This window comes from Zootermopsis nevadensis, unplaced genomic scaffold (assembly GCF_977971745.1).
Source record: "Zootermopsis nevadensis isolate Lab colony 2312 unplaced genomic scaffold, Znev_1.0 Znev_ptg000061l, whole genome shotgun sequence".
NCBI classification, from domain to species: Eukaryota; Metazoa; Arthropoda; class Insecta; order Blattodea; family Termopsidae; genus Zootermopsis; species Zootermopsis nevadensis.
Genome location: NW_028259192.1, coordinates 14896003 through 14919972, shown reverse-complemented (window position 1 = coordinate 14919972; position 23970 = coordinate 14896003). Strand labels below are relative to the sequence as shown.

Below are 23970 nucleotides of genomic sequence, written 5' to 3'. Positions count from 1 at the left end.
AAGAAATATTCAACATTATTTAGGACTGGAAGCCAAGTCAGAGTTTAGAGAAATATTTACGCAAATTTTGTTTATGTACCTAACAGCTCAATCGGAAAATGAAGTCTAGAATGGCATTACAGTGAATTAGAATGTCTGAGTGAGCCATTCATTGTCTTACATAGTCCTTCGATTATTATGGTCTTTATTTCAAGTTGTCAGACGTGTTATTGCCCCATGCACTGTAAGGTAACGTGTTTATTGGAAAGGTGATCATGGACCTTCAGGGTAATGCAGGCTATTTGAGTAGAAAAGTATGTTATTACGTTACAACTAAGCGCCTTTTTACGCCCACAATTGAATTGAACGTTTCATTATAACGCAGCATTATAGAGCTCACGGCATATAGGACCCCTGTTCAGTTTATTTATTTCCTATGTTAGCAGTCATATTTGTTTATCTTCCATAGTGCTCGGCTTCTGACAGCATTGCCCATAGGCCATAAGTGATTTGCAAAAGACTACGCCATATATTCATAAAAAATTAAACATGTTTGGCACGTGTGTCAGAGGTTAAGGGAAACAAATGAGTCGCGTATAGAAACCAGTAATTTGTTCGTCGTTACTTAGTATCTACAGTTGTGAGTGGCGACTAACGTGACTGTTGTTAGAACCAAATCGATTACTTTGTTTGTTCCGGGTAAATTCTTCTGTCAGTCTTAATTCAGATAGGCCCTTCTATAACATTGAGATATTATATTGTTATGTGCCTGTGATATTTTGAAGAAATGCATGTTTGCGCATAAAAGTTCCTGAGAAAGAACTCCAATTCTTTGTATTCAGTTTCACCCATAAAGATTCCTCGCTACATTTTAAATTTGATCTCTCTTTGTTTTATTTATTCTTCGTAGATAAAACAGTAACTTAACTCTTGTTTGGTCTGAATGTGAAACTTGACTTTGCCTCAAGACAGACATAAATTGGAGACGATTTAGAACAGGGTGTTGAGGTTATTTGAACCACTGAGAGACGAAGTAAGAAGTTTATTGAGAGAATTGCACAGTGAGGGGCTTCATAATTGAATTTTAAAAAGGAGGATGCAATGTCTAGATCAGAACCTATGGTACGCGAACTAAGTAAGAAAATAAAAAGATAATATTAACAAAAATAAGTTTTTCCTGAACGCATTTGGTTAGTGCTACAAAAAATGTGTTAAATTAGAATTAGTGCTACGCCCGCGAAAAAGGGTGAGAACCCCTGGTCTAGATGATAAATCTTTGGTCGTAGGTAAGAAGGGCTTAAGGTATATGTAATTAGTGTTAACTAAAGTTCTTCTTACAGATCACGAAATAAATAATTCAGGTTTCAAGATGTTTTCGAATGCTGAAAACATAAATCTGCGAGACAATAATGAGAGTCTCGGAAACTCACAAGAGCCTACGATTTCTTCTGTTCGGAATTTCTCAACGTGGCTGTTTAGAGTTACGTGCTAAGTGAATTGCGAAGGTTGTGAGAAGGGAAAGAATATCGATTAGCAAATAACTTACATACTTGTAAGCTAAGTACTGTAAGAGAGCCTTGATACAAGAGTCGGGTGAAATATTCAACACGCTAGATCACAAAATATCCATCCAAATTTGTAACTACTGGTTATGCACAAGTTAATTCTGTGCACAAGAAATAAAATTTGCTTGGTAATAATTATAGTGGAATGGAAATGAGTTGGAACGTTATTTTCTGGTCTGTACTGCTGATATTAATTTGTTTTGCGAACTGTTAATACCATAATAATACCCAGAATTTTCAACCTACGCCAGTATACGGGTTGGTCTGGAAGTTAATTTAAAGTAAAATAAGAATATAGGATTTGAGACTTTCGCGGCGAGTACAATCAACAAAATCTTCTCGGGTAATCAGCCGCGTACGATAACCACTTGCCCGAGAAGATTTTATTGATTAAAATAAGAATATTTTAATATCTCATCACCAGTATTCGAGATAAAATCGTGATACAAAAAGAAAGATAGCTTATAAATATTTCTAAACTGTAAGAAAGTACGAATACGTTGGAACGTCAGTAAAAAATAAAATTATTTTTATGAAGAAATTAACAGGAGATCAAATTAGTGGAAAGCTTGTTACTACTCAGTTCACAATGTTTCGCTTTCCGATCTCCTGTGTGAAGCAGTAAATATTTTTTTAATTTACGTTATGTCCATTCTGTTGTATCATGATCTATATACGCTTACATATGGCCTATTTTATTATCCTTCACAGTCGAAATTTTAGACATACGTTATATCAGGTGATATGCTGTAAAATTATGTAAAAAATATGGTGTCACATATTTCAGCATTCTTGCAGTCATCATGGATTGAGGAACCACATACAATAAGTGTGGTAAATTTTAAGTTCGCTTTTGTTTCTTGCGGTCAATATAATATCCCGGAAAATTATGATATTTTCAATTTTTGTGTTGTTAAAACAGATTAAATATCAGTGAGTGATATTTCAAGCGTATGAGATAATTTTTAGAGGCCTAGGTTGGTCAAGGTTAGTGACTATCCTATAAATTGAATTCCAGATATTAACATGTAAATATTGACATATATTTAGGCGTTCATAAGAATGTTTTGCATAACTGTGAAGTTTAAATACTAATGACATTTCACATTTCGTTCTTAAATTACTGAAATTCGGGACATTACTGCTTAATAGTCTTCATATATGTCACGCTTGAGTTACATCTAAGCTTATGACACTAAAAACGAAGTGCAATCAAGTGAAAGCAAGTCTGTAATCGTGTCTACAGACGATGCATCTGGAAGGCTCTTTATGTCTGTATTAATTATTCCAGCTAAAATGCCACCATATTCTGAAGCTGAATGACGAATGACAGTTACCCACTTCCGTTTCCCGAAATATATTCACTAATGCTCCACATCTGTATTATTATGTCGCTGCATGGCGAGATGTTAGAGGTGGGGGGCATATACAGCTGACAATTCCGATATGACACATTAATGTATGGAGAGAAGAGAATTTCTCGTTAACACTGCATCACTTACGGTAATAAGATGCATAGTAGTAACTTGTCTCATTCCATTTTGCCTGTTAGTATAGAACAGTGAAAAATATGCAAGTGTCTCTGTCAACACCCAAGAGATTTTCATTATATAGAATACCAATACGTTTTTACAAAATGTGTCAGTATTGAAGTGTATTGGGATTGTGAATCTCATAAAAAGTATTAAAACTTTTGGGTTTTTTATTATATCTTCCAAAGATTAGTAATAGTGCCTATGGAAAATTTCAGCAAAGAATGTGTAGATTTTATTGTCTTGATGTTTGGAATATTTTTAAAATTATTTTCCAGAATTCAAATGTTCTCTCTGTAGTAAAATATTGTTTAGAAGACCCGCAGTTCGAAACACGGGCAGTAAACTGGCTACGCTGACTGAGATTTTTAGTAGTTTCTTGCCTGTCTTATTACTTTATATTAATGTAGTGTAATTTGTTATTTATCCTAAAGTCAGATTCATAAAGAAATGTCGTGTTCTCAATTCTTTATAACGTCAAACTTTACTACAACCCTTCCCATAAATAATAATAAAAGTTTCTTAATGGTCATCGTAGGCCTATAACCTCAGCACATATCACGTCATAATTAAATAGGCCTATTGTACTGTTTTTAACATTCATCCTTCTCACTTATGTCCATTTGTCCATAACACTCTAATGTGTGATTTAACTTGAGAGAATAAGAGGTTCTCAACTTCAGGGAAAATGGTTGTAAATGTTTATCCGAAATGTTTGTGTCTACCTACGAGTCCACACGTCGTCACAATCCAGAACTAAAACATCGTCATCTTCATTTGAAGTTCTGTGCTTCGAGTATAAGATTTAACTCCTATATTTGTGCTGTTTTATTATTTATTTTCTTATATATTGAAGAAAAAGTGATATTTTCAAAGTAAGCAGCTATATGCTTTGTTTTTAAATACAGCATGAAGCTAATACTTATTATATAACGTTTTAAAACTGTGTCAACGTCTGTCCATTTGTCTTCTATTCTAATATTATTTCATTCCCAACTGTATGTGCATTTGATGTACCTTGTTGTAAACCAAATGCTCTGCTGATGTTTAAAATAATATATGTTTTTATATTAAAATAGTAATTCTGTACTGTAAACAGTATTTTAGTAGTCCTCTTCGACAGTTATTCCTTCAGTTAGCTCTGCGTTGTAGACGAAAAGGCGTTGTTAAAAATTGCACCACCGAATAAGTAAACTGGCTTCCAAACAAAGCGAACACATTCATGCTGCCTGCTTTCTTTAATCAGATAACTACAAGACAACGGATTTTGCTGAGACGTAACACTAAGTTCATCCACTCCCACTAATCAATTCGATATTGCTCGAAGGGGACAGCCAATCGATACCCTTACTCCTACATTGTGTCAAAGAATGTTTCTCTAACCAAGCCACTAGGATCTCTTTCGCCTTATGGGCCACATATGTCCTTTTGGTCACTTAGGCATTTTGGACCATTGCGTTGATTGATTACGACATTTAAATTAGATTTAAAGTAGTAAAGTAGTCTGGTTTAGGATGGAGACCGCTGTAGGTCTTTTATGTGCACGATAATGGGCTATTGGGTCCCACACATTATGGAATTTCGTGCCTGACTGAAAAACCATTTTCTTCTTCGTGGTGTTAGCTACATTCCAGTTCTGGATATGATTCTGTCAAAACATTTGTGGCCAAAGCTTTTTAGCGGAAACCTTTGAAAACCGTAATGATGTAGCATCGATGATGTTTGTGATGACTGTGTCAAGATAGAACACACAGATTCTGCAGCTTTGTCACATTTTGTTCAGCGACTAGATTTCAACGCGAGTGTGTCTTAAGAGAAGCCTTTGTGTTTCCCGCAAGACAAAATCTGAAATTGATGCCTCTCTCAGCTATTGCAATTCCAGCTCCATGAAACAATTTCCTTTCTAATTAAATTTGTAAGCTAATGTTGAACCAAAGTTTTGAAGATAGGTATTTTAGCATTTCTTTTAAGTTCAGCTGACAGAAAAGAGAAAAAAGTTTGTAGAAATGGAAGGCTGTTTTGAGACATCCCAAAACGAAGAACTTAATAATTTTCCAGTGGTCTTCTTTCAGTACTGACGTGAGTGTTTTGAAGTCTAATCTAGATCAGTATTTCACAAGGGCTGTAAGTGTAAGAAGTATTGACGCTTACAGTCCATCTTAGTTTTTGCCTAAAATTATACATTAAGTGGAAGGATTTGATAAATTACTTTGTAGAATTTTTAAGATATCTAAAGATAAATGACCCCTTTTCTTATTTAACTTACTCGCGCAAACATGCTGTTAGGTAACAGTGCTGCAAGGATATGTTTTCTTATAGTTCTTCTGTTAAAAATATGCCTTTATTAAAATATTCCATATTTTGTTAAGCTGAAAGTGGTTGCAAATTTCATACCAAAATTACTTCAACAGAGATGTGATACAAATTAGCATTTCAGCAAGGCATTTAATTTTATTTGCACTTAGAACTTAACATAGTTATGTACACAAGAAAAAAAACATAATAATTCTAGTTTTACTCACTTCCTACTTAATGCCACAAAATCCAGTACGATACGTTAGGCCTATAGAATATCATAACTTCTCTTTTCTGTATTTTTATCGTGTCACAAGCTAAAACATACGCATCTTGTGAACGTACTTTAAGCTAACGCGTGTGCAGTTTAACAATTAACGCATTGGCATATATTTTTGGGCATTTTACGGAAGTCGCTTGCAACATGTAATGAACCTGTAACCAACGCACCCTTCGTATTCCTTTCCTAAGAATAATCGGCGCATTTTTGTTTATTCGCGCTGTTCGTTATCCTTGTGCGAGAACAAAATCTATTGATGCCTTTAAATTGATTTCACGTTCTAGATCAAATACGATGATATCGAATCTTTCTATTAAGATTAGCATCGAGCCTTTTGTTACTCAAACTTCCTCTTGCGGCTGGTTTAGAAGTTTTGAGTTTGATTTCATATAATCTGACAGGCGAAAAAGGAAGGAAAAACAAGCACGATAATGCTATAGGAGAGGCAGGAGCTGGAACCAGAAGTTAAATTTGATTTCTGCGAGTACTATGGACGAAATCAGATATGTAAGTACACAGTACCTCTAATAATTTACCTGAGTTTTGCAGATGTTTGTAACATGTTGACTTACGTGAAGATATGAGCGGGTACGAAGCCATCTTGCTGTGAGGTTCAGTTAATCTGCATTGTAGAGAACTCAGTAAGCGAAAATACTTAAATGTAGGAAAATGAAATAACTGCTGGCAGATAGGCAAATTTGAGGAACTTTGAAACTTAATGAGTAGTAGTAGTCTATCTACATTTACATACGTACTTGAAATGTTTTATACGAACTGAAGAAATTAAATCATAACATAAATATTTCTACATTCACATCTCAACTGTAGTAAACATGAAACAAAGAATATTAGATATTTGGAGCTCTTGAAACTAAAATTTGCAAAAAATACTCCAAGAAGGATCATCGGTCCTGTCTGCCTGTCTGCAAAAATTAGCCTGAGAACCGCTGAACGGGTTTTAACGAAATTTCATATTAGGGACATTTGATGAAATTTGTTAAAATATTAAGGTTTTGTTTAATAACAGCATCGTACATTTACATGAAGACCTGCAGTATGTTTTCGGGCGCATCTTGGGCGTAACTCGCACGCAATCGTGTCGAACGCCCTGGTGATTAAGGCAGTAAGCACCTCTGAAACGTCTGTAAACTTTTACCAGACTAAACGTCGCAACAACCCAAAAACAGTAATTAACTTTTTTTTGTTTCTTACACTTGCAATGACGTAATCATTTTATGCAGTTGTAAATAATTTTTAAGAATTTTGTGTGTCGTCACGGCTGGCTGGATCAATAGACCAGCGGACAGGGGACTGGATGGACAGTGTCCTAATGGCAGAGTGCCGTTTCACTTAACACAATGTCCATAATGGGGCGAGGACCAACTCATCGTCTGTCCATTGGCGACTGGGCGAGAGCCTGTCCACTGTCCGTGTTAAAGAGTGAGTGGAGTTTTATCTCCACTTCTCATCGCGTTTTGACACGAGGACAGCATGAAGTTCAAAATTAAAGTAATTCCCACTATCTGCATGGAGCAGGGTCCTCATTGAAGACTTCAATAAATTTCCCTTATTTTATACAACCCAAAGGTTTGTTACTGTGCTCACAAGAGCCCGCCACAGGTCCTCATATTGAACGAAATATATCTAGCACACATTATATATTTCTTTCTGATCGACTCAAACATTTAATTTCTTGTCTCTCCCACAATTATTGGAGTTTGTGAAATTTCTTTGCCTTTTTAATTCCGTCATTAACGCCAATTAACTTCTTAAATTTAGTTGGCATGAAACTAGGTTTCATATAATGTAGTGTGGACTAATTATGTAATAGAGAGCTAACCTCTGTCTGGAAATGTAATGCTCGGAATATTAAAAACAGTCTGCTCAACCGCTGGAAATATCTGAACACAATAAAATCATATTTCAACCCTGAAACAAAACAAAAAATTAAACTTCCCCAGCTGGTGCGCATTGCAATTAAAATGTCGAAGGTAACCGTTATATTGGAACGGATGTAAAAATTACTCGATCGGAGAGCTTACACCTATAAATGCAGTGGAATCGCCTTTTGTGGCTACGCGGGGTTAATATGTTTCTCATACGTGTTTGGTTAAAGCAATTGCATCCGCAAAACTACCTGGACATAAACAATTAAAATTACGTGAGAAGCAATGGAACAGAGTCCTTTAAAAACAAAACAAAACAAAGACTTCTTTGTAACGTATATTGTAAGGGGTTGTTAGCGTCCTGCCCAATCCCCTCGCTGGTAGCTCACCTGTGATTGGCTACGAGGGACTACCTGTTTATTAAATTCGCAGCTACCTTCCAAATCTGAGAGCTATTCTTGTTCTTCGGAAGCCTCAGGTTATACCGTGTCATGATGTGAAGAGACCCACTGGTATTCGTTTGTTATGCGAGAATTATTCGCGATCATTTACACATTTACCCAGAAGATGGTAACTGTAGTGTTTGCGTAAACGGTGGATAACTACCATCATTCCGTTCACCTGTTCCCGAAGCCCGGAGTTACAACGTACTCATCTCTCTCTCTCTCTCTCTCTCTCTCTCTCTCTCTCTCTCTCTCGCTATCTCGCTATCTCGCTATCTATCTATCTATCTATCTATCTCTCTCTGCCAGCTTGGTACAAATTTGTGTCCTTTGTTTGTTCAGAAGATTAAATGTGCATTTGTAAATGCAAGTGTTCGTGATCATCAATACGAATTTCCTCATAACAGGGTAACTATTTTACATCCCGTAAACATTATAAAATGTATTAATTTTCCTATTCATGGCCATAAATTAATTATGAGGTACTTAAATTATATTATTTTACGGACTACTCTGAAAATGTCTTAGATTAATTAAAGTTTCATACTTGAGATACCTAGTGCAGTTTGTACAGACATATATTTACGTGAAAATTGTTTTTATTCATAATTAGGTAGCGTAACCTGATTCCTAAAATCTGCTGCTTTTACTATTATGAGGTGAAGGCCTGGAGACCGGAGGAAATTATCACGTCAGTTTTCACTGTGAATTCCTAAAGATGGAGGCAGTACGTTCCTCTCCTACGTTGGAAACAACTTCACAGCCCAAACTTGAGATGTATTGGCCGTTTGGCTTGCCTCTGTTCAAGATAAAATCTGGTCCAGTGCATTTTGGCCCGAATGTGTTGCCAATGTTAGTAGAAATGCACTAAAGCGACAAAACAGTGTATAGCTAATTCGAAATTTCTATCCCAAAATTTACGCGGATCTTTTATGCTTAATTAATCATTGTTAATCAAGAGTGCGTCATTCAGTTGCTCAGAAAATCTTATTTATTCTGCTGCATAAATTTCAGTATCCCTGCCGACATTTAATAACTTTGTCGTACGAAAGACTAATTCCATTCAAACTTTGTCATCTTTGCCGTATTTAACTATTCTCTTACCCACAGTTTGTAATATTCCTTGCTTTGTTTCCCAATATTTTCCGCCATTTGCTCTGTTCCTTCTGACTGTAAAGGGAAACTGACATCCCATTTGTTCACCCCTCTCCCTACATTATAGGTGTGTCAAAGCTACACGTGTATTGTGCTCAAAATATAATTCAGTCTTGCTGGAAGTTTTCTTGGAAATGCTTATCAAATTTGGTATGCGTCAGATGTGAAGTGGCGGAAAATCGTCGGAAGGCAGGAAATGCTGTAAACTGCATGACACGCGTGCACATTATGCACTGTAACCACCTCCACGGAGCAACTTACAGTTGCTGAGTCAGTCCATTTTCCGCCATTTTTGTAACTTTAATGTTCAGAACACTATTAACAGAAGCATGCCACTGAATCCCATCTCCGCACGACCGAACCTAAATGTACTTGAATAACTTGAGTTCACTGTGAACTATTAAAGGTATGAAGATTTCTGTCTTCTGGGTTTTTGCGCTGTGTACATGAATCTCCCTGATAACGGAGGCAATATGACCACTGAAACGTTAGTTAACATCGACCAGACTACACAGCGCAACAACCCAGAAGACAGAAATCTTCATACTTATCGCCCTGATGACGGAGGCAGTATGACCGCTGAAACATTGGTAAACATCGACCAGACTACACAACGCAACAACCCAGAAGACAGAAATCTTCATGCTCATCGCCCTGATGATGGAGGCAGTATGACCCCTGAAACGTTGGTAAACATCGACCAGACTACACAGCGCAACAACCCAGAAGACAGAAATCTTCATACTCATCGCCCTGATGATGGAGGCAGTATGACCTCTGAAACGTTGGTTAACATCGACCAGACTACACAGCGCAACAACCCAGAAGACAGAAATATTCATACTCATTGCCCTGATGACGGAGGCAGTATGACCTCTGAAACGTTGGTAAACATCGACCAGACTACACAGCGCAACAACCCAGAAGACAGAAATCTTCATACTCATCACCCTGATGATGGAGGCAGTATGACCTCTGAAACGTTGGTTAATATCGACCAGACTACACAGTGCAACAACCCAGAAGACAGAAATCTTCATACTCATCGCCCTGATGACGGAGGCAGTATGATCTCTGAAACGTTGGTAAACATCGACCAGACTACACAGTGCAATAACCCAGAAGACAGAAATCTTCATACTCATTGCGCTGATGACGGAGGCAGTATGACCTCTGAAACGTTGGTTAACATAGACTAGACTATACAGCGCAACAACCCAGAAGTTAGAAATCTTCATACTCATCGCCCTGATGATGGAGGCAGTATGACCTCTGAAACGTTGGTTAACATCGACCAGACTACACAGCGCAACAACCCAGGGGACAGAAGTCTTCATACTCATCGCCCTGATGACGGAGGCAGTATGACCTCTGAAACGTTGGTTAACATCGACCAGACTACACAGCGCAACAACACAGAAGACAGAAATCTTCATACTCATCGCCCTGATGACGGAGGCAGTATGACCTCTGAAACGTTGGTAAACATCGACCAGACTACACAGCGCAACAACCCAGAAGACAGAAATCTTCATACTCATCGCCCTGATGACGGAGGCAGTATGACCTCTGAAACGTTGGTTAACATCGACCAGACTACACAGCGCAACAACCCAGAAGACAGAATTCTTCATACTCATCGCCCTGATGACGGAGGCAGTATGACCTCTGAAACGTTGGTAAACATCGGCCAGACTACACAGCGCAACAACCCAGAAGACAGAAATCTTCATACTCATCGCCCTGATGATGGAGGCAGTATGACCTCTGTAACGTTGGTGGACATCGACCAGACTACACCGCGCAACAACCCAGAAGACAGAAATCTTCATACTCATCGCCCTGATGATGGAGGCAGTATGACCTCTGAAACGTTGGCTAACATCGACCAGACTACACAGCGCAACAACCCAGAAGACAGAAATCTTCATACTCATCGCCCTGATGACGGAGGCAGTATGACCTCTGAAACGTTGGTTAACATCGACCAGACTACACAGCGCAACAACCCAGGAGACAGAAATCTTCATACTCATCGCCCTGATGATGGAGGCAGTATGACCTCTGAAACGTTGGTTAACATCGACCAGACTACACAGCGCAACAACCCAGAAGACAGAAATCTTCATACTCATCACCCTGATGACGGAGGCAGTATGACCTCTGAAACGTTGGTTAACATCGACCAGACTACACAGCGCAACAACCCAGAAGACAGAATTCTTCATACTCATCGCCCTGATGACGGAGGCAGTATGACCTCTGAAACGTTGGTAAACATCGGCCAGACTACACAGCGCAACAACCCAGAAGACAGAAATCTTCATACTCATCGCCCTGATGATGGAGGCAGTATGATCTCTGAAACGTTGGTAAACATCGATCAGACTACACAGCGCAACAACCCAGAAGACAGAAATCTTCAATATTATTGTCTGAATTTTCTACCATTTAAAATATTCTTGATCACAGCTCTTATGTGCCTTGCGTTCAGATGCCTTCGAGTTTTACTTTAAACACAGTCGTCTACTTAATTTGTTCTCAGCGTCGGAATTGTTTTTGAAACTTTCTCGTTTACAACTTTAACGTCCCGCGATTCCAGAAGAATTGCAGTATACGGGCACTTTGTATCATTCGTGAGAGGTTTTTCTCATCATTAAGAATGGACTTAAAATAAAGACTAATTGAGTAAATGAGTGAAGCAGTGACAGTTTCTGAACTTTTAGATCTACTTACCGCCACTGCTTCCGTACTGTCTACATTTTTTCTGCATCATAACAGTTACATTTACAGTGTAAGACTGTAATCTTGAGACTTGCGGGGTGAGGAAGTGGGTTGAAGGGGGAAGGGGGAAAGATAGCGTCTGCCTTTAACCCTTTGGACTTCCTGCATTCCTTGCAAGTCTCAAGATTACAGTCCCGTACTGTAAGAGACATTATTTTGTTTACCTTTTAAATATATTAAAAATTTCGTACTAACATCATATATTCTTCATTATAAGATACTTGAAACTCGTTAATCGTCCTTTAAAACTGTAAATTCATTGCGTTTCTATTGTGTTGTTTGTTACAGTGTGTTACATTTTAGCACATAGAACTTCGAAAAGCAATACGTCATACATTCTTGTGTATGTACACAGACAAATGCTCACACACACCTTGACTTTTAATGTTTTGGAATACAAGCAGAAAGATAACAGTTCTTGAATGAATGATATCAAGCGTTTTATGTTCGTATGCTTCTAATTTCCTGACGAATTGTTAAAGCGTTGTATATTATGTAAATTTTATGGTGGTGTTGGTACTGTCGGAGGTAGCAATATTCATAAGCGTGTAGGTGGGTGCCGAGTGTCTCTAGTAACGCACGACCGCTATATTATTCCGCTCCAGGACTCACAAAAGACATAAAAAAAACATTCCACTGGGCAACAAATGAGACACGAGAAGAGTACCATGTTACTGTAACACAATTAGTACATACACTGGGTGAGTCAAAAGTATATTTACAAACTTCGTGTGCGTGTTCCAGGATCAAAAATAAGAAAAAATGTTCCTGTGAACTTGCGGTAGCAAATGCTTCTTTTTTCAAAATAATAACCAAAAATAAGTTTCAAACGTACCAGGTCTACTGTGTTCTGAATGTTAGTTATAAAGTTTTTTTGTGTACTTTGACTGTACCAACAGTTCAATTTGTCTTAACCTACTTCATTAGCTCTGGTAGAAGATTAAATCAGGATTGAATGGTGCCTGGCATAAGCAATTTCGTGCAATTGTTTCTGTTATCAGAGTGCATATCAGTGCACATCAGCCGGCTGCCACTATCATCATAATTTATGAAAACAATATATCATTACAGAAGGAAATGACGAGGTCTTTTTCAGAAATAATGCTTACAAATTAACAACGTGCGATATATGTAGCATGAGACACATTCGACCATACAATAAACAACACGTCTTTGACCACGGACACGAATACAGCCCCATGAAAGATATCATGGAAGTATTAAGAATAGTCAAAAAGGCAAAATTCTTGATATTTTAGAAAAATTCTACATCTATAAAACTAGCAAAAAGCTAAACATCATAAATGAACAGAATACCCACAAAGTTAAATTTCGTATGCAATAGATGACCACACTTGTTGGTCAGAATGATTATAAACACTGCACACTTTTTTTAAAACTGACAGTAAAACCCATGTAACGTTGAAGTTCACAATCCAGGCACAGACAACGCAACCACGGCTCACCGTAGACCAACAACGGAAACCTCAAGTAAGACTTGGGCCAGTGGACATTATGCTGAGTCACTCGATTTAGATAATACACCAACTCACGCGCAATTAAACGTTCAGTGTGGTATTACACGAAGTATGGTTTTATAAAGTGCGACATTTTACAGTGCTTTATAACAAACCATCGTCTTACGAATTTTATGATTTAATATGAATTAATCTGTTTGCCACTGATGATGAGCTCTTGAGCTCGAAACGCGTTTGGCACAAAGTGTATGCATGATTTTATATATAAATACACTGCGCGGCATGCAAGGTTTTAAGATCATAAACCAATGAATACATTCTTCTCCTAGTTATTTATACTGTATTTTTAAGGTCATATAAATGTACACGTTTTTCCTTTAGTTAAAATCTGCAGTAATGTGTAGTACGCAGCAACATCAAAAGTTTCAGCCATACTGCTCCCATTCCATTACAAATTGAACTAAATTACAAGGTTCAATTATTCTTCGTTCGTTCCAAGCTGTCACCCAACGTAAACAAACCAAACCAGCAACCATAAACCATCGCTAAACTACATACAAATAACGAGACAGGAAGGGGGTAGCCACTGTTAAAATTTCAATAGTCCTTTTCTGACTATCTAGTAGCAGTAGTGTATGCGTCAGGCCTACACCTAAAGACTTTAACTGTACAATTTTTTTTGCATAAATCGCTGTAATTATGTCTGCCTGATTGATAAATGTAATATCAGAGTTTCATCTGAAGTCGGAATCAGAGTAGCCTAATTTTATTCGTTTTGCGCTACAAATTTAGGATAATCTAACGAACTAACACCATAGAACACAGTCTTTTTATAGAAGCTAATAGTCGCCCATTCAATCAAGAAATTACACATCTTGTATTAGTACAAATATTTATTTTCATGTTAACAAGAGCCCGTCACTGGTCCCTCTCCAGTGACGTATAAACCACCATATTCTGTATTTGTAGGATCCGTCTGCCGAGTGGTTCGTTTCGTCGATGTGTTCCTACGAAAGTCGTGTGTGTATTTCTCATCTGTACCGTCCGTGTTATATATTACGTGTCCATCCCATCATCACATAGCTTTTTTGAAAGAAAATTTATTTAAATAAAAAGGGACGAAATAAGTTGAAATGCATGTAGTTTGAATGATGGAGGCAAGAAATTCGTACCGAATTTTGGTGGAGAAAACCGAAAAAAAATAGCTAATTTGAAGAGAGAAATAAAAATGAAGAACAATAATATGGCGCACATTAAAAAATACGTTATGATGGTATAAATTATGCGGAACTGGTTCAGGGAATTTTTATCGGCTGGCTTTGTCATTAGCGTCATTCAACGTTATAGATGTGTAACCAGGTTATTAGTCAACAGAATGGGTTACAAAAACATTTAGTTTTATGGGAACAGGCGTATGAGCCATGATGTTGCACGTAATCCATTTCTGCACACACGAACATGCTCCCTCGCGTACATATTTAAACGCATTTACGCAAACATAAATATATACATGCAGAGATACAGAAATAGTTTTAATGCAGTAAGGAAGGCACGATTCACATATTAGTCGATTGTGAGATCGCAATTATCACAGTGATATGTCTGGTAAGAATTTGGAAGTTGTGCGTTGTTGTTGTTGTTGTTGTTGTTGTTGTTGTGAGAGACAATACACGGACGTGTATAGTAGCAAGTAACTCACGGTAATTGAGGAGAATGGCGATTTTCACAAGGATATGTCGATTAGATGGATCGCGCCGTTAGTGTCGAGACAGATTTGTGCTTCCCAACGTCTCCAGGATTTGATAATGTCTTAGATGCTTCTATTAGCATCGGAGAAAATTCCTTAAATTAACTTGCCAAGTACGAAAGACGCTAAGCTGCTGTGGCGTTAAAATGGCTTTGAAGTTCAGGTGGGAGTAGATGTAGATGGATAGGAGAGCAAACGCTGGAAAGTGGAAAGGGAAAGATGGTTGGGGGAAAATGAATTCTCTGCCACTCAAAACTGTCATCCTGTAACGTCAACAATGGTTAGGAAGTGGTGACAAACTCCCCTCACTACTTCGAGCACTCATCTCAAATGTCAACTGTCTGGAAAGCCCCGTTCTATTAATGAGCTTGGAAGCATTAGGGTTTCACAACGTTACGTCACAGCATCTTGAAACTGTGCGATCCTAATACGTTCCGTAATTTGATATTAATTTTGTTATTAAAACGTTGTGAATGATTTTTTTGAGCCGTTCATTCAGCGGAAGAATTTAGTCTTAGCTACTGCTAGGTGTTTTAGCAAATTTAGAAACGCGTACAGAATTTTAGCCACGTAAACGCATGATTATTTGTGAGACAGGGGCTTGAATAAGAGGATACTATTAAAATGGACCTCAAATTAGTGGGATTCAGTTGATTTAGAGTTTGGTTAGAGGTGGAGTTTGAGCAAACTAAAATGAGCAATTGGATTCTATGTAATGAGACGAATTTCCTGACCAAGTGAGCAGGTTTTAGTTTCGCAGGAAGAATTCTGCTTCATGGAGTTACTTACTGGAAGTTTTACAGAGCAGTTAAAATGGTTCTAACTGCTTACTACAAATATAATTTCAGAAATTTCCATAATCCTCATGGTCAAAGTAATGGTACATTTTTAATAATAATTTTAAAATATATATCAGAACTATTTATTTTGAACTGCAGGGTACAATCAAAAGATAATGAACCAACTACGTAATACGACTGTCAACCCTCAATTCTTATTCCATATTAGAATTTGGATTATGTGCCGGTAAAAGAAAGAAGAAATGTATTTCTGTGATTTATTATTTGTTTATGTACTGCAGAGGGCAATGAACATGAACGTGCACGTAAGTAATAACAGCGTAAAACTTTGAAAACTTAGCTTTTTCTCTAAACTTAACTACAGAAATCTGTGACTAATGTTATAAGTTAAAGTTTCTTTATTGTTTATATTAAACAAACACTTCAGTACATTTCAGTTTTTTCTTACTTTCGTTTTAGGAGTAAGTACACTCATCCAATATTTGTTTAACTCTGCGATTAATATTATTCACTCAACTTCTTGTTATCCTTTATTCTGGAAGAGGTCCGTGAAAGATTACTCTTAAATTTTTCGCGTTGTATTAACGTTATTTAATTGTTTAAGTAATTTATTTGTTATAAATAACCAGAAGTTCTTTACAGAAGCCTAATATATATCCATTTACAATTTATTAATTTAACTACCCTTTTTAAACTAACTTAAGAATGAAAATAGTTTGCTTATAGCTCCAGGTGTTATAATTTTCAAAATTTCTCTATTACTCTTCGCTTTGTTTTCACAAATTAAATCTTTGTCTTTGTTCAGAGAGAGGTATGAAATTCCACACCCACACGAAGCAGAACATTGTTTTCACGAGAATGACTCGGTGTTGAAATTTGATGGCTGTCCCAACTCCGCTTGGATCTTTACGCGCGATTCAGTTGGTATGTCACGCTCGTATGATTTCACATTGCTCTGTATTTTCCACGCCACTGACTAAAGTTATAATTTGAATTATTGTCAGTCGTTGAGACACATGTTTACCTTTTTGATGTCAGTACAAATATGCCATACGTTGACGAAACCTCTCTCACCCATCTGTTCTGCGTCTTAATACTCCAATTCGTGTTCTAGGAACAGTCTAAGTTAAAAGCCAATGAAACTGAATTGAATTTTTGACGTAAATACGTCTATATTGAAGGGTCATTTGGCAAAAAAGGGAAACGAAAAAGTGTAACCTGGTTACCTAGGAAACGTCGTGTTTACTCGGCATTGTTGTTACCCAGGAAACGTTAGTTGTTTACTCAGCATTGTTGTTACCTAGGAAACGTTATATTACATTACATTACTCGGCATTGTTGTTACCTAGGAAACGTCATCTATTTACTCGGCATTGTTGTTACCTATAAAACATTACATTACATTACCTTACCTTGCATTACATTACTTTACATTACATTCAGCTACCACAGACCCATCTTAAGCGTAACTAATTCAAGTTAAATAAGCAAAGTCTTAATCAAACTTTACTCAATTGTAAAGCATTTATAAAGGAAATATTTAGAATAAAGCCAATATATAAACTTCCTTTCCGTATAGACGTATTTACGTCTAATTCTCCGGAACCGTGGTTCCACTATCACTTTTTAACTTGTATTATAGTGCATTCAACATTTAGAAAAATCTGTAGGTCTCATGACAAAAATATTGTAACATGTAGAGTAGGCAGTGTACATGCGACAATGATAAACTAATCGTCACAGGTTATATCCAAAATAAAGCATGATACGTCACAAACACCGCAGAGGTAGAACTAACGCACGTGCGCCCACTTCCTACTGAAATAGTGCGTTCCATCAATGCGGCAGAAAAACCGCTCATGCGCGCATAGTTTAAGTGCCTTCAATGTAACATGAGTATCGCCACACAGATTAATACAGCTAGGTAGAAATAAGAGTGAGAAGAAATGTTCTTGAAGTCAGCTTGGAAATTTTGAAGGTCTTTCTGCCTCAAAACCTTGGAATGGCCTGTCGTGATCTGGAGATGACGTTGACCAATCCATGAACTCAAACTGACATGAATATAGTCATCCAGGTTTTTGTAGACCGGCAGAAATATACGTTTGAAAAAATGACTGAAGATCTACCTTGAAAAATTCAAAGGCCTCCATTTTGTAAACCCATAGGCTTATGTTCTCGTGCCTATGACATGACGCTGATATGTGCGTGACCTCTAACGGACATGAATATGGTCACTCTCATTCCCACAGATCGGCAGAAATTTGCGATTGAAAAAATAACTGAAGAACGACCTTGAAAATTTCAAAGGCCTCCATTTTGTAAACTTATGGGCTTATGTTCTCGTGACTATGACATGACGCTGATATGTGCGTGACCTCTAACGGACATGAATATGGTCACTCTCTTTCCTACAGATCGGCAAAAATTTGCGATTGAAAAAAAAACTGCCGAACGACCTTGAAAATTTCAAAGGCCTCCATTTTGTAAACCCATAGGCTTATGTTCTCGTGACTATGACATGACGCTGATATGTGCGTGACCTCTAACGGACATGAATATGGTCACTCTCATTCCTACAGATCGGCAGAAATTTGCGATTGAAAAAATAACTGCCGAACGACCTTGAAAATTTCAAAGGCCTCCAATTTGTAAACCCATAGACTTATGTTCTCGTGACTATGACATGACGCTGATATGTGCGTGACCTCTAACGGACATGAATATGGTCACTCACATACCAGCAGATCGGCAGAAATATGCAATTGAAAAAATTACTGCCGAACGACCTTGAAAATTTCAAAGGCCTCCATTTTGTAAACCCATAGGCGTATGTTCTCGTGTCTATGACATGATGCTGATATGTGAGTGACCTATAACGGACTTCAATATGGTCACTCACATTCCTGCAGATCGGCAGAAATATGCGATTGAAAAAATTACTGCCGAACGACCTTGAAAATTTCAAAGGCCTCCATTTTGTAAACCCATAGGCTTATATGCTCGTGCCTATGACATGACGCTGACATGAGCGCGACCTCTAACGGACATGAATATGGTCACTCACATTTCTGCAGATCGGCAGAAATATGCGATTGAAAAAATTACTGCCGAACGACCTTGAAAATTTCAAAGGCCTCCATTTTGTAAACCCATATGCTTATGTTCTCGTGACTAAGACATGACGCTGATATGTGAGTGACCTATAACGGACATGATTATGGTCACTCTCATTCCTGCAGATCGGCAGAAATATGCGATTGAAAATTTTACTGTTGAACGACCTTGAAAATTTCAATGGCCTCCATTTTATTAACCTATAGGCTTATGTTCTCGTGACTATGACATGACGCTGACATGTGCGCGACCTCTAACGGACATGAATATGGTAATTCTGATTCCTCCAGATCGGCAGAAATATGCGATTGAAAAAATTACTGCCGAACGACCTTGAAAATTTCAAAGGCCTCCATTTTGTAAACCCATAGGCTTATATGCTCGTGCCTATGACATGACGCTGACATGTGCGCGACCTCTAACGGACATGAATATGGTATCTCACATTCTTGCGGATCGGCAGAAATATGCGATTGAAAAAATTACTGCCGAACGACCTTGAAAATTTCAAAGGCCTCCATTTTGTAAACTTATAGGCTTATGTTCTCGTGACTATGACATGACGCTGACATGTGCGCGACCTCTAACGGACATGAATATGGTATCTCACATTCCTGCAGATCGGCAGAAATATGCGATTGAAAAAATCACTGCCGACCGACTTTTTTTAATTTCAAAGACCACTATTTTCTAATCCCTTTTCCTGATATTGTCGTGACTATGGTATGGCGCTGACATGTGCGTGACCTCTATCGTACATGAATATGATCATTCAGATTCCTGCAGATCGGCAGTAATATGCGTTTGAAAAAATGACTGCCGAACAAACTTGAAAATTTCAAAGTCCTCTAATTAGTAAACCCATGGACTGTGTCAATCTCACATAGGACATTTTGTCTACGAGGCATTTAACCTATTGTCGTCGTTGTAATGATTGCTGCTTCATATTTCGAAGGTACTGGTTTCGTTTCTTAGCCGGTAGTCAATTTTTTCTGATTGATAATTTTTGTTACTTTTATAACTAAACTACATATTACTTCTCTGACGCATAAACTGTGATATCAGACTACACGGCACAACATCCCAGAAGACAGCAGTGGACATACTGACCGCCGTAATAACCTCAAATCCTACATTCTCTTGCTTTGTTACCAAGATGCAAGTTTTTTGAGCTTAGGCAGTAACGTGTGTTCTGAGGAGTGGTGCAGGTGTGATATGAAGCATAAGATAAAGTTACGAGTGAGTATGATGTCGAGCTGAGTAGCAGATGTTTGTGGCTCGAAAGCTCTGAAATATTGTCCTGTGATGACGTAAGATATTTGAACACCAAGTGTAAACGTTTTGAATTATCTACGGGAAACCTTCTTCCGTACATCCTTCGAAAATAATTTTTGAAAAGAAATTTTAGAAGCGTGTTAAATCGTTGATTTATCATTTCTGGAATTTTGAGTTCGCCAACTAATAGGATGGGAATATGGACACTTTATGTACAAAGACAGCCATTGTTATTAAGAGTTGTTCGTCTTTGTATTACACAAACGTGGACTGTCAAAATTTTGTTAATATGAAGCAAGTTTGCAAATAATTCTCTGCGTTCTAAACTTAAATTGAAAGTTATCCAAAGTTACTTAGAATATAGGAAATAATTTTCTGATAGTACGTAACTATTTACAATTCTGTGGTAGTTGTTTGTTGATCCTAATTTATCAAGGATTATCTGTTTATCTTGCATTATTAGTTTTGCAGTTATTCTCACCGTTAATCAGTTTACCTTTGCAATGGAGAAATGTAGTGTTTTATTTGTGCAACTGCAGAGAACAGCTTGACGCAAAAGCCACTAATTTTACAACGTAGAAATTGCTAGGATCAGAAAGTTGTCTGTATTTGCGCAACTTTAGACGCAAAGTTTGTGTTTATAATTAATTCCCATGTGGTAGAACTGGAAGGTTCAACGCTGCTTAAGCCAAAATACGCCATTAGACAAGATCCTAAGTCACTTCAGTCCACCTACTATTCTCGCAAAACATCCAAGTACTGTCTTAATGGCATCCTTTCCTCGCCTTCTCAATGTTCCTGGTGGAAGGTTTTATCATAAAACTTTTGTATATATTTATCATAAGTTGCTTACGTACTCCGATATAGCCCCGACATTATCCTGTGCACTTTCTATTCAAATGCTTTTTATGTACTTTAAACATTTGTATCTTTTACAAAACAGATACCACAATTGTTTCTGAGTCTTGTATTTTCCTTGGTCTATAGCAGGGTTTCCCAGCGGCCACATTTTCACTTTTCTGTCATCTCGTGGGTCACAACGTTATTAATTAGATTAATTTACTGAAACGTTGCTAGTACAGAAGCGTGTAATGTTGTGCCAGAAATTTGTGACACAATTATGATATTCGTAATGACAGTTGATTTATTGATCTCGTGGCTTTGCAATTACTTATCACACTGACTTGTACGTACGAGATTATCTTACGCAAAGAGAAAAATGACACGAAACGTATAACGATGATTGAGAATTACTTAAGAGCTTTTCTCTGTTTCCTTTATGTATCGCTTGAAAATTTGTTAGTAAAGCATTACTGTTTGGGTAATAATAGTCTTGTCCTGTAATATTCAGATCATGAGATTTTATCTAATTACAGCAGTTGCTTCGCAATTAATGCGTCAAGTCATTAAATACAACAAAGGTTATAACATAACATTCGAATTGCATGTTTCTTCACGTGACTGCATATTTCTTGAACTTCTTCAATTACATATATGCACTGAAACATGGTAGTTAGCGAGATAAGGTGTTTTATTTTTTTAGTTGTAGTAAGTAGCATGTTGACGTCATGTAGGCACCAACTGCTCTGAGGTATGACCATGTTTCACTTGTGCGGTGGGTAACATACAGAAACCACTGTGCAGATGCCAGTACTTTGATTGCGCAATTAAAATGTCCCGTGACAGATAACCTTACATTTATCTTGTTACCTGTCAGTAAGGATAGTAAATAATATATGGGAGGTCATACAGTACAGTTCAGTCTTCGGGGACGCGTGTTCGTTTTCAGGGCATGCCTGGACAAGCGGACACTGCGAGAGACTTTTACCCGAGTCCTTCGGGTTTCTGCTGTCAGTGGCAATCCGTTGCTGCTTCATATTCACTCATGCATCATCTGAGAACTACACAATTGGCCTATTAACAGCTGCAGTTTCACACTAATGGTCGGTACTGTGAGTTGGACGACCAGTGTTCGATTTTCTACATTGGCAAAGATTTGTATCTACGCCACCTCGTCCAGATCTTCCAGGCATGATCTGGGACCCACCTAGTCTGCTGTCCTGTATTTCCCGCGGATTAAAGCTCGCGGGGCTTGAAGATTGCTTGTCACGTCCATCTAGTGTAGAGGTTAACATTGTGTGGCGTCGTACCTCCATTTTGCTATATTTCATTTCCATACAATGGCGCCCCTTACAGAAAATTTGCACTGAATACACATGAAATTAAATGTTCAGTTGTATTTATAGTGAATGAATCTTGATTGTCTTCAATTTTTTATGTTATTCTGTCCCCACATCAACCGTTATACACTTTTCCTTGAAAATATCAGTCTTTTCGTCTTTTCCCTTTTTACCTTCATTGTATGCCTTATTTTTACAGACGCTTTATACAATCAAAGCAGTTAATTACTTTTAGTCGGTCCACGCATAGGTGTTAACTATCTTAAATGATTTCTGTAGACTAATTTTCAAGAGTCGTAACAGATTAACGCTGGAATAGTGCAGTTCGTACAAAATTGTTGAATAGTCTAAAGACACGTCTCACCCTCCCCTCAATATACGACACCTAACAATAATCCTGAACATTGCAAAGAACTGCTCTTTTCCCATTGTGGTTGTAGAGGTGTCTCAAGCTTTTCCTTTACACTAGTCCTGCAGATTTCTATGGGAAACCGATGACGTATCCTGTGATGTAGGATGTTGATAACTACATGCCTGGGCGAGAACTCATCAACCTACAGAATATACGCACTTACAAACAATGGGAAACATTAATGCCAAACCACTCACAAGTTTCTAGACTCCCTATTTTTACAGATGCTTTAGAAATTCCCTAGAGGTTCTGAAGAGATGCATCTGAATGAACCAATTATCTGCCCTTTTGTTCTGGCTGAGATTATTTCGACGAAAAATGGAAATATTTTAAATTTGCAAGGAAATTGTCTTAAACTACAGTGTCTACGCATGAAGTATAAGTTCATATCTTATATCCTAATCACATCCTAATCAGAATCACATTAGACATACAACAGATGTGGTGAAATAATGTAGGCCTACTTGCGAACTATAAAATACACAATAATACAGAATTCAATTGAACACATCATCACAAATTTCACATTTATTAATTGCAACATCTATAAAAAATGACAGATTTTAATACATGCAAATTTAATTGTTCTCACTGCTTAATATGCCAGCCTATTTGGTCTCTCAGTCTGAACAAAGGACAGGGAATGAAGATACTTGAAAGCAGAGTTCCCCATTAGAGGTTGTTTTAGATCTGTATGACGAATATGTTATACTTCAACACGAAAAGAGTTATTAAATTTTCGCTGTATAAAGCAGTGCTTTTGGAAGAATATTTATAATGGATTCTGAGAAAATTACATATTGAAAATATTCATAGTTTTACTTTTTGTTAATATATCATTAGCTTCAAGCAATTGAGGTTGACAGTGTAAAAAGGTCCTTTTGTAAATAATACATACGCGTTTATATATATATTCTATTTTGAGATTGGAGATTAATACTAAGATGTTTACTTGTGAAGAAGTGAATTAAATTAGACTGACGCAGATTACAATCCAATGGGGCATACGTATGTCCCTCACATGTTCTGTACAAGACTGTTTTGA

The 23970-nt window shown here is 37.4% G+C and overlaps 1 protein-coding gene across 7 annotated transcripts in view; it reads left to right on the top strand.

Moving 5' to 3' along the window:
• LOC110836951 (defective proboscis extension response 8) overlaps positions 1-23970 on the top strand; it is a 468836-nt gene that overhangs the window by 364117 nt on the left and 80749 nt on the right. The window contains exon 1 of one of the 7 annotated variants that reach the window (XM_087340062.1): positions 16233-16249. The exons of the other annotated variants lie outside the window; for them this stretch is intronic. Within the exon in view, the coding sequence (XP_087196188.1) occupies positions 16238-16249 (12 nt within the window). The 5' untranslated portion in view covers positions 16233-16237. Of the gene's footprint in view, positions 1-16232; positions 16250-23970 lie in introns of those variants that run through there. 7 annotated transcript variants of the gene reach the window in all.